The 17,034-nt window shown below is 44.8% G+C and overlaps 2 protein-coding genes across 2 annotated transcripts in view; one reads left to right on the top strand and one right to left on the bottom strand.

Moving 5' to 3' along the window:
- LOC120033023 (coiled-coil domain-containing protein 85A-like) overlaps positions 1-2,386 on the bottom strand; it is a 2,961-nt gene extending 575 nt beyond the window's left edge. Inside the window, exons 1-2 of the mRNA XM_038979310.1 lie at positions 2,150-2,386; positions 1-739 (exon numbers count right to left, since the gene is read on the bottom strand). The exon at positions 1-739 is cut by the window's left edge and continues 575 nt beyond it. Of these exons, the coding sequence (XP_038835238.1) occupies positions 1-739; positions 2,150-2,386 (976 nt within the window). The remainder of the gene's footprint in view (positions 740-2,149) is intronic.
- Positions 2,387-3,119: 733 nt separating this feature from the next.
- LOC120032359 (protein transport protein Sec23A) lies at positions 3,120-16,381 on the top strand. Its single transcript, XM_038978401.1, has 17 exons — positions 3,120-3,285; positions 4,835-5,060; positions 5,479-5,536; positions 5,805-5,891; positions 6,344-6,580; positions 7,282-7,509; positions 8,741-8,899; positions 9,747-9,862; positions 10,333-10,537; positions 10,744-10,833; positions 11,056-11,162; positions 11,490-11,643; positions 12,035-12,112; positions 12,882-13,043; positions 13,554-13,640; positions 14,775-14,996; positions 15,278-16,381. Exons 2-17 carry the CDS (start codon positions 4,840-4,842, stop codon positions 15,365-15,367), a joined length of 2,301 nt encoding a protein of 766 aa, XP_038834329.1. The 5' UTR covers positions 3,120-3,285; positions 4,835-4,839; the 3' UTR covers positions 15,368-16,381.
- Positions 16,382-17,034: the final 653 nt, after the last annotated feature.

Raw genomic sequence — 17,034 nt, 5'->3', positions numbered from 1 at the left:
CGTACTTCTCGGGGCTGAGCCCCCGCATGGAGCGGCCGCTATGGGTGTGGTCGGGCACAGAGATGGAGCCGCAGCGGGGCCGGCAGATCTGGGGCATGGCGTACGGATACTCCAGGCTGGTGCTACGGTGCCTGCCCTGGGGGTGAGGAGGTTCAGGGCTGGAGGGGATCTCACGTTCTCCACTCACACTGCCAGCCCGGGGCTTTTGGAGATGCTCCGGGCTCCCAGTTCCACCGCCCCCGAGGCTACCGGCGTGTGTAGCCAGGTGGAGCAGCTTGTGGTGGGGGTGATCGGAGCTGTCGGCGCTCCCCGCGCTAGACGTACTACTCCCATCCCCCACGTCCCTCATCAACAACCCTGTCCCAGGGACCAGCAACAAACTACTCTGGCTATCGATAGAATTCCTACACCCTCCTGCCACCCCCACCACACAACCTCCCCCCCCTCCTCCTCCTCCACCAACCCCCACCCCTCCACCACCTCCTCCTTTCTCCTCGTCGAGTAACAAACAGAGTTCTTTGAGATCCAGGTTCTCCCGGACCACCTCGTCCTGCCGCACTTCCAGCTCCTTGAGCTTCTGAAGGTACAATGTCACCTCCTTCCTCATGATGGAGGCACTGTAGCGCCCCAGTCGCTGCCACTCCCTGGACACCCGCTTGCCCTTCTGACGGTCGTCATCCAGGAAACAACACAGGTCCCTCAGCTCCCGGTTGTCCTCCTGTAGTTTCTGGTTGATGTCCTGATGAGAGGAGAGGGGATGAGAGGAGAGGGGAGGAGAGGAGAGGGGAGGAGAGGAGTGGAGTGGAGAAAGAGAGGTGAGAAGTGTTCCTTAGTGCTATTTTATTCATTCACTCTTATCTAGGTCCTACTGAGGTAGAAATCTCTTATTCGAGGGAACTTCGCTTTAATATCATGTCAATCAAAGACAGAGTCAAATAAAAATGAAATCCAGCTGCTCATAAACCTCTGTATTACATAAATATGGATGTGAAAATGTTGGATTTAAGAGTGGTAGAGGGCAAATAGTCCGTGAGTGAGCTGAGAGAGGGAGCCAGGGAGGGAGGGCAAGCAAAGCACCAGGCCAGAACATACCTCTCTCTCTCTCATTTGCAACATGATGGCATCTTTGTCCAAAGTTCTCCACCTCCCCTAATTATCCATAATAACATACTCCTCAGACCCTCCAGCACGTGTACTTTAATTAGGTACCATGGTGCTTCGGGCTGGGCTTTTGGGTCTGCTCTCTGAAGCAGCCAAGGATCCTTCCTCCATTCCCACGTGCTTCATCTCAGTCGCTCCTATCTCGTTTTAATGAAGCTCCGAGTATTGGAGGAGGATGTTAAATCAAGTCTATGTAGCTTGGAGAAATAATAAGATTATGCCAGGATTATTATTGCTAGTTACACTGCACCAAATAAGATTTGGGAGAGAGAAGTCATATATTTGAGGAGTTTAATGAGTATTCTGGGTTCAATAGGGGCGGCAGCGTAGCCTAGTGGTTAGAGTGTTGGACTAGTAATCGAAAGGTTGCAAGATTGAATCCCCGAGCTGACAAGGTACATATCTGTCGTTCTGCCCCTGAACAAGGCAGTTAACCCACTGTTCCTAGGCCGTCATTGAAAATAAGAATTTGTTCTTAACTGACTTTCCTAGTTAAATAAAGGTAAAATACAAAAAAACTAGGTTTACTCCTGTAGCCTAGTAGAGTTTGTTGATGATATTCCAAGAGCAAGCACCGAGGTTGTGCCCCAGGCCTACACACCAAAGCTTTTGCAAAGGAGATGAAGACTAAAGACAACAGGTGAGTGAGCGAGAAAGAGAGAAGAATGATGATGCTTGACATTTAGCCCAGATGCCCTCTCACTATGCTGTCTGATGGAAGATGATGGATGCACACACACACAAGTAGGCACATGCACGCTCACAGATACATGCACAGGGAGAGGGAGAGAGATCTTGTAAAATGAAATGAACTTATATACATCCTGCCTCCATTTCATCATGTGGACAGCGGCGCCCTTTAAAGAACGCGCAAACTCAACTCCGAACACCCTCTCATGCTGTGCGCGCCCAGGTGCGCCAGTGCGGCCTCCCCGACGTTAACTATGATCTCATCTTTTTAGAAATGCCGTGCGCGCCCATTCCTCACCTTCAGCCCTCTTATCTCGTTCAAGTGCAGCTGGAGGCTGCGATTGACCTCGCGGATCAGATTGCTGTGGTCCAGTATCACGCTCATTTTATCGGCTTCAGACCGCCGGAGCCGCCGCACCAAATCCTCTTTGCTCCACTTGAGAAGGTCCTCGTCCTGTATATTTGAGATGTCCTCCGCTGGACTTTCATTCTTTGTTATGGACAGCGAAAGCTGTGGCTGACTAGCTTTTTCCATCCCTACGGTTCCGTTGTCGGTAATACCGGCGACAACAAGCTTGAAATACAACTCAGAGGGCACTGAGAGTCAACCTCCGCTCGCATCAGCCGCACAAGTCAAACTGATCCGGAATTACCGTTCGAAATCAAATCGCATAGTTGCCTGACCTCTCTCTGTGCTCCGAACACTTCAGCCCCCAAATGCAACAGCTGAGGACGCCGCCGACTCCCTCGTCCAACAGTGAAATATAGCCCTAGAAAAGGCTACGTGCAGCTATCTAACATCCCGAAACCCCGACATGGACTATTTTTTTGTTCATGCAAGTTTGCACCTGAATGCATCTACATTTAGTCTCTTCCGTCCTGAAGTGGAGAGAGCTTCGGCGGGTAGCGGGTTGCTGATGCGCATCTCCCGCCTCTTGTAGCTGTACAGTCCAATACATAAGGGAGGAGGAACCGCTGTAGCATCGCCAGGCAAGTGCACTGCGCGTGAATAGAGGGAGAGAGCGTGACTGCAGTGACTAGCAGAACCTCCTCTCTCTCTCTCTCTCTCTCTCTCTCCAAATGATGCGGGTGTGATGGGTATGCTTTGGTACCCAGCGCCATCTACAGATCAAACGCCATGGGCTACAGCATTTCGTCATCTTTATTATAGGCCTACAATAAATTCAGGACTTCATTTCCCATGATCCTCGTGTGCGTGCTTGTATCCTACGTCATGAACACGAGGGCCAGAATATGTAGTAACACGTCATTCTACTGAAGTAGAGGAACACCGGCCGGGAGTTGCCCCCACAGATTCTTCGCTCTCTCATTCTGTTTGCGCATCGGTATTTATCACCTAAATGCTGATCCGATTTATTACAGTCTAATATTTATTTACCTTCGTCTGGATTTCCAACCGAATCTGTATAAAAGGTATGGTTCTCCGTCTGATCTGCCTGCATCAATTTGATGAAAAGTGTCTAGCTAGGCCATTCTGTTTGCGTTTCCTTGGTTGGTCCAGGAAAAAAGCCGACTAAAAACTGGGTTAGTCCGTTAGCAAGGCTAGCCTAGTTAACATCTGTATCGTTAATTTAACTTGCATGATCGTGTTTTATATCAAGTTATCATGCATGATATGTCGATGGCAGTTTGACTTTAGGAACACTCCCGGAATTTGATAAAATGCTAACTGACGTTGGCTAACGTTACCTAAGATTTCAATGTTTCTAGCCAACGTTAACTAGAACCTGTCGCTAACTAGCTTGTTGCTGCTACTAGCATCCGCCTCCTTTCGGGAAGGCATCTCTACCAGGGACGAGATCCTAAAATGTGATTTGTGATACCTGTCTAACCATTTAACTGCTACAACATGCTTGTAGCTAAACGTTGCCAAGATGATCATCATTTGGTTCCTAGTAATGGCCAGTAATAGCTAAGATATGCCAGTATATAGCATAGTTAGAAGAGACCGTTTTTAGTCTGTCCATGTAAGCACTCAGTTATGTAATCAATGGATCGATACTACTTCGAGTTAAGGGTCCTGTAGGCCAGCTGTCAATCACCTGGTAGAGTTGTTTGATTGCAGAGGGTTCCCCTGAATGAGAGAATGGAGAGGTGCGTGTTGGCGTTCATTTTTGTTCATATCTGAATTAGATAGCTGAAGTGAACTATGGTTTGGAACAGACAGTTCTGTCTTGATAAGTGTGTCAGAAGACCATCAAGTGGTGGTGGTCTGTTCCATAACATTACATGGAATTACATTACATTACAAGGAAACGTTCCATAACATTCCATAACTAGGGCCCTGTGTTTTGTGCAATCATGTGACATGCCTGTATTTTTACCAAATTGCAGCTTTAATGCTTTAGCATTGAACTCAAAATGTCCCCTTTTCTTTTCATGTGAGCGGTTCCAATGCCATCATCAGACAATTTTATTACATTTTTTGTGTATTTCTCATTTCTAGATAAGATCAGATATAAAATGTACATGTCACATGATTGTGCAAAACACAGCATATGTCTGGACTTCCAAAGCTATAGAAATCTAAGACATCTGGTTACTGCCGTTCATACCTACCGAGGCACGTAAGCCCACGTCTCACTCGTCCCTGAAATGTTACGTAGCTGAAATAGTTGTGACCAACATTTACGTAGGATTCAAAATTAGCCCAGGGACTCTTAAAGTATCAAAACATGCCAAACAGGTTTTGATGACGAACATCATCATCATCCATATTCCACATAGGCCTCCACCTATGAATTTGGAACAAAACCATGGAAAGAGTGAAAAGTGAGAGTAGCTCACACCGAACTCCAGACTCAAACAGCTCTCGGAGAAGCTAAGACAGACTACCTGCCCTTAGCTAGAGCTAGTTTAGCTATCGGACTACCTTCTCTCCATATTTATTTATTTATTTATTTAACCTTTATTTAACCAGACGAGTTTATTAAGAATCTCTTCACTTTCTTTCCCATTGAAGTTGCCATGGCGACATACCAGGAGTTTATCCAACAGAATGAGGATCGGGACGGCGTGCGTTTTAGCTGGAACCTGTGGCCCTCGAGCAGGCTGGAAGCTACCCGGCTGGTAGTGCCTGTCTCCTGCCTCTTCACCCCACTCAAGGAGAGGCCAGACCTGCCACCGGTGCAGTACGAACCGGTCCTCTGTAGCAGGGCCAACTGCAAGGCCGTACTAAACCCACTATGGTGAGTATTTGAGTAGTGGCGGTGAATGTTGTTGTTTTAGGCTGAGTGAGTGTTTTTAATGGTTGCTTGTTGACGTTTTTACAAGCACTTAGCTAAAAGCTAAGCTATGTCCAACGACTTACATGGCGTCTCTTTGTTTTCATCTAAGCATTTTATTCTTCTGAGAACTTACGTCTCGGGTGAAGGGAAGAGTAGGAGAAGAAAGGGATCACCAACTAAGTATTGAATATCTTTAGGAACGCTTAGGTGTAGCTATATCACTCAGGGACAGGTGTGGTGGATCAACCCTATCCACACCTTAACAATCCAATGTACATCTGCTCTAGAAGCGCTAACAGCCTCAGGCTAGGTGACAGGTCTGTTTGACTGCTGCTGTACACTGTATCCAAGTAGCTCTGTCTTTTCCCCCCTTTTGTAGCCAAGTTGACTACAGAGCCAAAATATGGGCGTGCAACTTCTGCTTCCAAAGAAACCCAGTGAGTACACCACAATGGACTAACCTGAGCTGTAGGACCAAACACCATTCTACCATAGAGTACCGGGTGCATAATGTACCATTTAGACCTATAATAAGAGCCATATCTGTAGGCGGCCTAGCTACATTCCTGTGTTTATACTAGTCATATTCCACAAAGGAACACAGCTGGTGGTAATAGGAATATCTTTAAAGTGGCCCATCTACATTCCATTAGCAGGTGAAGCTGCTAGCTAACCTCTTTTGTCTTCTCGTTCTCTCCTTCACAGTTCCCCCCGTCATACGCCGGCATATCGGACGTAAACCAGCCGGCTGAGCTCATGCCACAGTTCTCAACCATTGAGTACATCGTGCAGGTAAACGCGTTAAGTTCTACATAGAGATCTCTGAACGTTGCACATAGACACTATGTTCTGTACACGCGCCTGGCTTTGTAGTTGTACGTCTCAACCCACAAAATTGCTTCATCAAATATGAATGTTTCTTTAATCCTCAAGTTGAGTTACCAGCCACAAAGAATGTACTGGAAAATGTACACACCACATGACATTACCATCACTTTTAAGTTCATCATTTCTTTAGACAGTCTTTGTTGTTTATTGTAATGGACGTTGTCAATTTACAAAGTGACATCGGGTTACAAAAGTCACTTGACCACAAAGTGTATCACATGTCATGTGACACCATCCCAACATGGAAGAACTCAAAACACTGCAACATAGAAAAACCATGTCAACTCAAAACTAAAGACCCAACACTTTGTTTCTGTAAAATAACCTCTCCAATCCCGTCTCTGCCACCAATGTAGCGCGGCCCCCCGACCCCGCTCATCTTCCTCTACGTGGTGGACACGTGTCTGGAGGAGGAGGACCTGCAGGCCCTGAAGGAGTCCCTGCAGATGTCCCTGTCCCTGCTGCCCCCCAACGCCCTGGTAGGCCTCATCACCTTCGGACGCATGGTGCAGGTCCACGAGCTGAGCTGCGAGGGCATTGCAAAGAGCTACGTGTTCAGAGGAACCAAGGAGCTTTCCTCCAAACAAATCCAGGTTAGTCAGTAACTGTTACATACGGGAAGGCAAGTAGTCTTGAAAATGCATTCATTCGTTTTGGGAAAAGGTCTGGATTAGTTGTACTAAGATGACTGTAGGCTATATTTATGACGACAACCGCGGGCCGCATTAATTCTTTCACGGAACGCATTTGGCCCGAGGGCCGTATGTTTGAGACCCCTGATCTAGGTCACAGTCTGCTTTGTCCATAGAAATAGAATAGGATCTTTGTTGTGGTCGTTTGTCATATGATCATGTCTAGGTGCCCTTGTATCAATTGGAAATTAAATGACAATAAAACAGTAGAATGGGGACAGGATACAGGTCAAAGACAGCCAGGTGTCACTGAATGACATAGAATGTGTCTATGCCACTACATGGGTAGTGTTCCATACAGAAGAAAAGCCCTAGGTTCCTAACACCCAGAAACAGAGTGGTAGGCCTATACAGAATACAGCCGACAGGGAAAACTCCCTTAGTCTGTCATGTAATATTCAAAAACATTGTCAGAGGTACTTTGAAATACAGTGTTGTATAAATACAGTGTTGTATATGATATTGTGTACAGTCAGACCGTTAGGCCCATATAGAATACAGTCAAGAGACTGGCCAGGACAAGAAAAACTCTGCCATGCAATATTCCACAATACCATCGTTGAAAGTCCATGAGAACTCATAGCTCTCTTTCTCTCTTTCAGGAGATGCTAGGCCTGACGAACCCGGCGGCATCTGGGCCTCAGGGTCGTCCCGTGGCCCCTCAGGATCCAGCCGTCACCTGTAGGTTCCTGCAGCCGGTCCATAAGGTAGACATGAACCTGACAGACCTGTTGGGCGAGCTGCAGAGAGATCCCTGGCCTGTACCACAGGGGAAGAGACCACTGCGCTCTACTGGAATAGCACTGTCCATCGCCGTGGGCCTGCTGGAGGTAATAACAGTTACACACACACTTACACAAACACACAGTCCTATGTACACATTTTGTGCGGTGTACAAATAACCTGGTTCTATGAGGTCAACGTAGACAAATGACCTTCAACACTCAACTGAACCTTACCCTCTCTGACATGTCACAGGTTTCAACTAACCTTTCACACACTTCCTCTCTCTCTCACACACACACACACTGGCATTATCTCTTCAGTTAGGTCTGCCAATAGTACCACTCGTACTTTCTTAGGTCAAAGGTCAGCTTCTTTCTTTTTGCCTTATTGCTGTCTCTGTCTGTCCACTATCCTCTCTTCCTCTCTCTGGTAACACAACTAACATGCTGTAGGTGTTAGAACAGCTATGTTCCCTGCCGTCCTGTCCTCTGGTGCTGATGTCTACTGATAATGGAAAGATTAGAGAAAAACAGTCTGACTTCATCCATTCTGACGGTTCTAACCATGAACTTCCCCTTAAGGTGCTTTCGGGAAACCGGCCTCTGGTCTGTATGGTAACGTAATAGGAATGAGTTTCTTGAAGGGATATCGGTAGTTTGGGGACTACTTACCGTGACTGAGGGAGCATTTGCATACAATTTCACAGTCAAATCACTTGGGATGTCACTGTAATGGGGAAATGATTTAGTGAAGAGTAATTAACTCAATGCTTAGCGTATGTTTTCCCTTCATGTAATACACAGTATATCCAGTGTTCTGTTTGGGACGGGTTGGTGGTCACTAGAAATGATAGTGAATGTTCTGGATTGTTGTCACATCTGTTGATGGTGATGCCAGACTGGAGGTACCAGGACACAGGACACTGATTGTTAATGTATTCTGTGACTGTGATTCTGTGGCGGCTAATGTTGTGACTTCCCACAAGCCTCTCGGCGGGTGTTTACAGAACATTGGTGCTGTGAGATTAGAAAGTAGGGGCTACAGAAAGACAGACATGTTCTCTGTTCTGGAGGTGTCTCCCTGTTCCAACTTATAAAACCCACGTGATTTAGATTGCTGTTATCAACGATTGCTGTCGTTATTGTTCACCTGGAAATTCTCAATACATTCAGTTATATCATACTACAGTTCAATCAGACTACAATAACCTAATGGCAGCTTCTGTGATTGGCAGTCACATCTCAGTCAGAAATACCATATTTATGGTTGAATTAATCAAATAAGTAAATCAAATCTTGATCATACTGACCATAGCCACCATCTTTCCACCCCTAGGGTACGTTTCCCAACACAGGGGCCCGTGTGATGATGTTCATGGGCGGACCCCCCACCCAGGGCCCCGGTATGGTGGTGGGAGACGAACTCAAGACCCCCATCCGCTCCTGGCATGACATCACCAAGGACAACGCACGGCATCTGAAGAAAGCCACCAAGGTCAGTCCAAGAATAACAGAATGGATAGCGTAGAATGGATAGCGTAGAATGGACGTTTTATTGTCCATGTTGTACATGGACACTGTGAAAAAGAACTTGTATGTGGGTTGGTTATATCTTGTAAAAGTGGTTGTTTTGTAGTTGTTTGCCCTTAGTGGGCTAGTTTTTAGAGTTAAAGCTGGAATCCTTAATTGGTGGAACTGCCACGTCCGTTTGCGATCTTACAACAGAAGTTACTGAAAACAACAAATGTATTTTTCTCCTCGGACATCATTGCACGCACGATAGAACACAATATGTGGTGCAATTCACAGGAGGCACCTTAATTGGGGAGGACGGGCTCGTGGTAATGTCTGGAACGTTATAGGTAGAATGGTATCAAATACATCAACAAATGGTTTTCATGTGTTTGATGCCATTCCCTTCTCTCCATTCCAGACATTATTATGAGCCGTCCTCCCCTTTGCAGCCTCCACTGGTGCAATTTTGTTTTACCATGCTGCGCGACACTCCTTAGCTCGGCAACAATAAGAATGGTGTTGGGGCGGCTAGTGGCACTGTTTCCCTCTACTGCGGATTCCATCTTTAAGACTACGCTAGTTTTTAGAGCTAAGATGGATGAAACAACTTAAGCGATTTTTGTCTTAATATAGTTTAGCTTAATTATGTTCTTTCACTCACGTCAAGCTCTCACGATGTGTCAAATATTTCGCTCAAGTTTGCGCTCTCTTCTCTCCGTACCTCTTCTGTTGAGGTATGTTCATGGACACCGATGCTCCAAAGAGTTCTCAAGGTGCTACACAGCACTGTTTGTATATGTTGCAAACTGTTCCCTTGTTTTATTCAGTACTACGAAGCCTTGGCGAACCGTGTGGCAGTGAACGGCCACAGTATTGACATCTACGCCTGTGCCTTGGATCAGACCGGACTTCTAGAGATGAAATGTTTATCCAACCTCACTGGGTTAGTACCAGTCTCAGACATATATATAATATACTGCATTTACACAGGCAGCCCATTTCTGATATTTTTTGGCAACGATTGGTATTTTCACCTGAGATCTTTTCACATCAGATCTTTTTCCGATCTGATTGGTCAAAAGATCAGAATGGGCTGCCTGTCTAAACGCAGCCATAGCGTGCCATAATTACCTAAGGGACTATCTACTACGGCCTTTCCTTAGTCTACTATACATCCCTATCTACCTACGACTGACCTATTGAGAACTCTACTGAAGCTTTCATTTTACCTGAAGAAGAAACACCATTGTACAATTCCTCTACATTCGATTGAATGGCCTTTCCAGAAACTTCATCCTCACTAGCTCAAACTGACTTTTAGTTTGTATTTATATTCGATTTATTCAGCTTCACTTACGGAATTATGCAACTGAATATTCATGTTTTTTCCCCCCCCGGTTTGCCTCCTCTCAGAGGTCACATAGCGATGGGCGACTCCTTCAACACCTCTCTGTTCAAGCAGACCTTCCAGAGGGTCTTCAGTAAGGACTACAACGGAGAGTTCCGCATGGCCTTCGGAGGCACGCTGGAAGTCAAGACGTCCAGGGAGCTGAAGGTATCGGGGGCCATCGGGCCCTGTGTCTCCCTCAGCGCCAAGGGACCGTGTATATCAGAGAACGTGAGTCTTTCAGGCCCATACAGAATCCAAATAGGGTTAAAAAAAAAAAATATCCAGAAACGGTCCCAAAATTCCCGGCTTTTCCAGAATTTCAGGAATGTTTTGCGGAATTGTTCAACCTTCTATTCTAATAGCATTTTCCCCTCTGGAAGTGAATTGGGAAGATGTTTTCCATCGACCTCAATGGCCCTTTGTCTCTGTTACAGGAGGTAGGTGTTGGAGGAACAACCCAGTGGAAAATCTGCAGTCTCAGTCCCTCCACTACGTTGGCCTTGTACTTCGAGGTCGTCAATCAGGTAAACACACTCCCTTTGATCAAACACATCTCATTTGTTCCTCATTTCATCCTTACTCAAAGTTGTCATTGATTTGGGTCGACCAAACCAATGTAATGTGACAATTCATCATTCTCACCTCAGTGATTACTTAGGACATGGTTTCTAGTATTCAAATAGGATGTTTAGCAATATTAAATGTACTCCTATCCTAACTATTGTAGTTATATTTTCTCTGTGCAGCACAACGCCCCAATCCCTCAGGGTGGTAGAGGAGCGGTCCAGTTTGTCACCCAGTACCAACACTCCAACACCCAGAGGAGGATCAGGGTTACCACTGTCGCCAGGAAGTAAGTCTTCTCTCTCGCTTTGAAACAGTAAACAGGAAGTGGGTTTGCAGAACTGCTACATCGTTCTTGACGGAAGTGTGACTGAGCTGACAGCCCTTACATATATGCAAGAGTCTGCATTTTGTACACGTCGCATTTCTCACATTGTCCTTAAGCAGTGAGTTACCACAAAGTCAATATTGACCGTACAAATGAGGATGTTGACATTCGCCCTATCCTGTTAAAGGACTGGAAGTGGACGTGCAGCCTGCATTTGTGCTTACGCACACGTGCGTCAGTCTCGCCCCGCCCCTAACCTGTCCACTCCCTCTTTCTCCCTCCATCCAGTTGGGCCGACGCCCAGTCCCAGATCCAGCACATCGAGTCGTCCTTCGACCAGGAGGCGTCGGCGGTCATCATGGCCAGGCTGGGCGTGTTCAGGGCCGAGTCGGAAGAGGGGCCGGACGTCCTGCGCTGGCTGGACAGACAGCTCATTCGCCTGGTGAGTGACAGCTAGGCTGACCAATGTGTGACAGGCTTTGTAATGTCATTGGGCATTGGTCCCAGCTTGGCTATTCCAAGAGAGTAGCCTGTTGTTCTTCACATAGCTGAATGTTTGTAGGAGTTGTGGGTGATTGTGGATAGAAGAATCCTTTGTATTCTTGTGTCTCCTTGTTCTTATTCATTGTAGAAGAATGTAGAAAGGAGTTGTCTGGAATGTGAAGTAGTATGACGTGAATACTAATTCATTGACAGTTTAAATCCCTCTATGACGTTTCGGAAGTTGTGTGGTATACCTAAACTAAAGTAACACCACTTAACTGAAGTCCTAAGGTATGTGTTGATTCCTTTAGTTCAAGACGCTGACGTTTGTCTTGTCTCCTTGGTTACAGTGTCAGAAGTTCGGTCAGTTCAACAAAGATGACCCCACCTCCTTCAAGCTCTCGGAGTCCCTCTCACTCTACCCACAGGTAAGACTGACGCCTAGTGGTACACTCTGGAACTACATGAGCTGTTCAATAAGAGCCCTTCAATACAAGTCCTTCTAATGGAGTAGAACTGGAATAGATTTAACTAGCTCGTCGATATCTGAATGATTACTTGAGTATATACATGCTTACCTCCAACTTTAACAACAAATAAGATATTTATGTCAAATGGGATATATGTGTACATGAAAAACTAGTCAACGGCTGTATCCAAACACCACCCAGCACAGAAGCAGAGAAACATGTGTAATTGGCCTTCTCTGACAACTTTTAACACCAGCCAGAGGCTTGTATGACGTTGAAACAAACGGCAGTGACTTTGTCAGTTGCTACAGAATCATACAATAGTGTGTCCTTGTACCTCCAGTCTGGAGTCAATCACTGTCAACAGACAGGAGTTTAATCCATACCACACAGCACTGTGTCTAGTGGCCGTCAACCCGAGTGTCACAAACAGAACACTGAAAAATCATGTTTATTACAGAAATGGAAAATGTATAAATATTCTAAACATTGTGTTAATCACTCTAAACTGAACGTTAACTTTATTCATCTTAAATATTCCCATTGCACAGATCCTCATAACTTCCACTTAGTTTAGTTGACCTCAGTGGGATATGTACAGGAACATTTGATGATGCTAGAAGCAATATCCCAAATATCTCAACAACAAAAAAATTCAATAATATTTTTTTCCCAAAAAGCATATTTCATTATAATCGTTAGAATAATGTCTCTGTCCTCCCTCTAGTTTATGTTCCACCTACGCCGGTCGCCGTTCCTGCAGGTGTTCAACAACAGCCCAGATGAGTGTTCCTACTACAGACACAACTTTGTCCGCCAGGACCTGACCCAGTCTCTCATCATGATCCAGCCCATCCTGTACTCCTACTCGTTCCACGGCCCACCAGAGGTCAGACTCCTACCAAATACTATGGACACACACTAATGACACACTCTCTGTCTATATAGTGTACTAGATGGCGCCGAAAGACATGGTCAACCAGTTTCTAGCTCCTAGAAAACTTTGCAGTATTTAAAAAAAGATTCTTACTGACATTTCTTCATTTTAATTTTCAGCATTTGTGTGTATTGTGTGTGTGCATTGTGAGGTATTACTGCACTGTTGGAGCTAGAAACATAAGCATTTCGCTGCACCTGCAATAACATCTGCAAAATGTGTACGCGACCAATCAATTATTAAATATTGAATTTAATTCTAATCAACTTTCTTAATTATTTGTTTTCCAATCTACTCTGTTATAAAACCAGTCTATATATTAGATAATTAGGTCACATTTCCCTAAGAGCAAATTCGTTTTGACAAATATTCACATGCTCAATGTGTTCCACACTACCTTTCTCTGTAAAAACAAATGGATGTGAGACTTATCCTGTTGTGTCCCGTCTGTCTGTTCTACAGCCTGTTCTCCTGGACAGTGGAAGTATTCTCCCAGACCGGATCCTCCTCATGGACACCTTCTTCCAGCTGGTCATCTACCACGGAGAGGTGAGAGGTCACACTGTAACAGAGCAGCGCTGGTGGTCTCATGCCAGTTATTAGTAGCTGGAACACCACCACTGTGCTGTAATAATTATTATTTATTGTTATTATTTATTATTTCCTCGCATCTCAAGCTGCGCATCATCATGTAGAGCATAAACAACAATGTAAATCACTATCAATATTACAACAAGAAACAAGACGTGTGTGTGTACCTGCATGATGGGATGGGTTTGAAGAAATGGGGTACATATTAGTAGATTCACTATGTCCTGTCATTCACTATGTCCTGTCATTCACTATGTCCTGTCAGTCACTATGTCCTGTCATTCACTCATTCACTATGTCCTGTCATTCACTATGTCCTGTCATTCACTATGTCCTGTCATTCACTATGTCCTGTCAGTCACTATGTCCTGTCATTCACTCATTCACTATGTCCTGTCATTCACTATGTCCTGTCATTCACTATGTCCTATCATTTTCTATTCTCAACATGTTAGAGATTTTTCTCACAAATGACAAAAAAGAGATTAGCTGGCACAACTAACACCAACACACAACATCCTACCATGACTATAATCCTGGTCTATACAACTAACACCAACACACAGCATCCTACCATGACATTAGCCCTGGTCTAAACTAACACCAACACACAACATCCTACCATGACTAACCCTGGTCTATACAACTAACACCAACACACAACATCCTACCATGACTAACCCTGGTCTATACAACTAACACCAACATCCTACCATGACTAACCCTGGTCTATACAACTAACACCAACACACAACATCCTACCATGACTAGCCCTGGTCTATACAACTAACACCAACACACAACATCCTACCATGACAATAGCCCTGGTCTATACAACTAACACCAACACACAACATCCTACCATGACTAACCCTGGTCTATACAACTAACACCAACATCCTACCATGACTAACCCTGGTCTATACAACTAACACCAACACACAACATCCTACCATGACAATAGCCCTGGTCTATACAACTAACACCAACACACAACATCCTACCATGACTAACACTGATCTATACGACTAACACCAAAACACACCATCCTACCATGTCTATAACCCTGTTGTATCTCTATCTCTCCACCAGACCATCGCCCAGTGGCGTAAGGCGGGTTACCAGGAGCAGCCGGAGTACGAGAACTTCAAGCATCTACTGGTAGCACCCGTGGATGACGCCCAGGAGATCCTGCAGACCCGCTTCCCCATGCCCCGGTACATCGACACAGAGCACGGAGGGTCCCAGGCCCGCTTCCTCCTGTCCAAGGTCAACCCCTCCCAGACACACAACAACCTCTACTCCTGGGGACAGGTAATACAATGTTCAATTCATTCATTCTTCAAAACGTAAACTGATAAGCAGTTTTTATGTACAATAACAGCTGGAGACTTGATTTGGAAATAGGTGACGTCAAGGCTGGAGTTTCATCATGGGGAGTCAATTGTATTTTTCTTCAAGGAATTCTAGTCTTACAAGTGGTTGAGCTTCATGCACCATCTGTCTCTATTCTGCCAATTTGAATGTGATCCAACTGAAGGAAGCTTTACTCTAGTGTTTCACCATACTCATCACATTTCTGTCTTTTCTCATAGGAGACCGGAGCCCCCATCCTCACAGATGACGTCAGTCTACAGGTGTTCATGGACCACTTAAAGAAGCTGGCCGTGTCGAGCGCCGCTTAAATTCCCAGTCCCGGGACCAAAGTGATAGCCTCGTAACCAGACCGATATGCCCACCGTTCTATTTCACTTCACGATACGTCTGGTTTACGAGGCTACCAAAGTGAAGGACGTGAAAGGAGAGGGGGATGAGAAGGAAAGAGAGAGACATTCCTGTATTAATACAGGGACCTAGTAACCTTTCCTTTCCCCACGTATGACCTATGATGGTTTCAAATCCTCTAAGTTATTATCATTCCTGCTTTAAGTTTCTGGAATTTTGCTTCCCTAAAATTGTGATTGACATTCTCCCCCATACTGGAAAAGCTTTACTGCACCTCAGTTGTAGCCTGGTCCCAGATCAGTCTTTCATGCCTTGACAATGACCGTAGGAGTTGGCTTATAAAGCACAAACAGATCTGGGACCAGGCATCCTCAGTTGAGCCTTTTGGGGATATTAATCACAGTTCTTACATTCCATCTCACCTTTATAATAATAATTTGGCTAATGATTAGAATTGGTTTACTTGTTTGTCTGTCTGTGGTAAGGCATGTAGCTACTGTAGTAGTTTGGTCAATGATTACTGCTCGAGACGCTTTAAATATTTTTATGTTCTTGATAACGTCCTATAGTTTATTTTTTCCATAAAATTTCCCCTAAATAATGATTAATTTAAATAATGTTCTGATGAAACTGTCGATCTTTCCTTGTAGTGCTACTGTTTTCCTTTTGAATACAGAAAGACTGGAAGTTCAATGAAATTATTGTATTAAACAAAACCCCTATTTTTTTCTAACACATCTTTTACATAGTCTAGTCCACTGACTACTTTTTCCACATATCCGTTTTCTTACCCTCTGGCATTTTGTACAACTTACCCCGAAACCCATCATCACTGTTCTTTCACTCGCCTACTCTAGTCTGTTCCTGATGTTAACACTTGTACTTACTGTAAAAAAGGGAACGTAATTGATTGATTTAGTCTGACTGATTTGTTTCTTAATGCTATGCATATAAAGTATGTCAAGACAACCTTATTCACCAGCTATGTTTTTTATGTTTCCCTCATTATTGTTTTTGTATGGGTTTCTATGTCATAGAAATGTGTCAAATAGATCAGCAATAGCCGAGAATCATTCATTTTTCAATTTCTCTGGTCTGTGTAGACGGACACCATATTCAAATGTTTGTCCCTGGCAAGCGAGCCTATGACTTTAGTGGAAGTGTGAACCATGGAATTAGAATACTAGCGTTCTGGAACTTCGAGGGTTTATGACATGGCCCCTCTAGTAATTTAATAGGATCTCTATGGTGAGAACATCCTCATTCACACAGATAAGCTAGGGGTCAAAGGGCAGCTGTCTGGTTCATAGTGTAGCTGACTCCTGATTTCTGTATCGACTGTGTTTCCTGGTATCCGGTCGTAATGGTCTGGCTAGTTCGTCTCATCATTTTTTTTACATTTTTAAAAATCCTTTTATTTAACTAGGCAAGTTAAGAACAAATTCTTATTTACAACGACAGCCTACCCCTGCCAAACCCGGATGACGCTGGGCCAATTATGCGCCACCCTATGGGAATCCCAATCACGGCCAGATGTGATACAGCCTGGATTCGAACCAGGGACTGTACTAAGATGCAGTGCCTTAGACCGCTGCGCCACTCGGGAGCCTGGTAATTTACTTCAAAG

Source organism: Salvelinus namaycush, chromosome 39 (assembly GCF_016432855.1).
Source record: "Salvelinus namaycush isolate Seneca chromosome 39, SaNama_1.0, whole genome shotgun sequence".
Lineage (NCBI taxonomy): Eukaryota > Metazoa > Chordata > Actinopteri > Salmoniformes > Salmonidae > Salvelinus > Salvelinus namaycush.
This window is presented reverse-complemented; position numbering and strand designations above follow the sequence as displayed.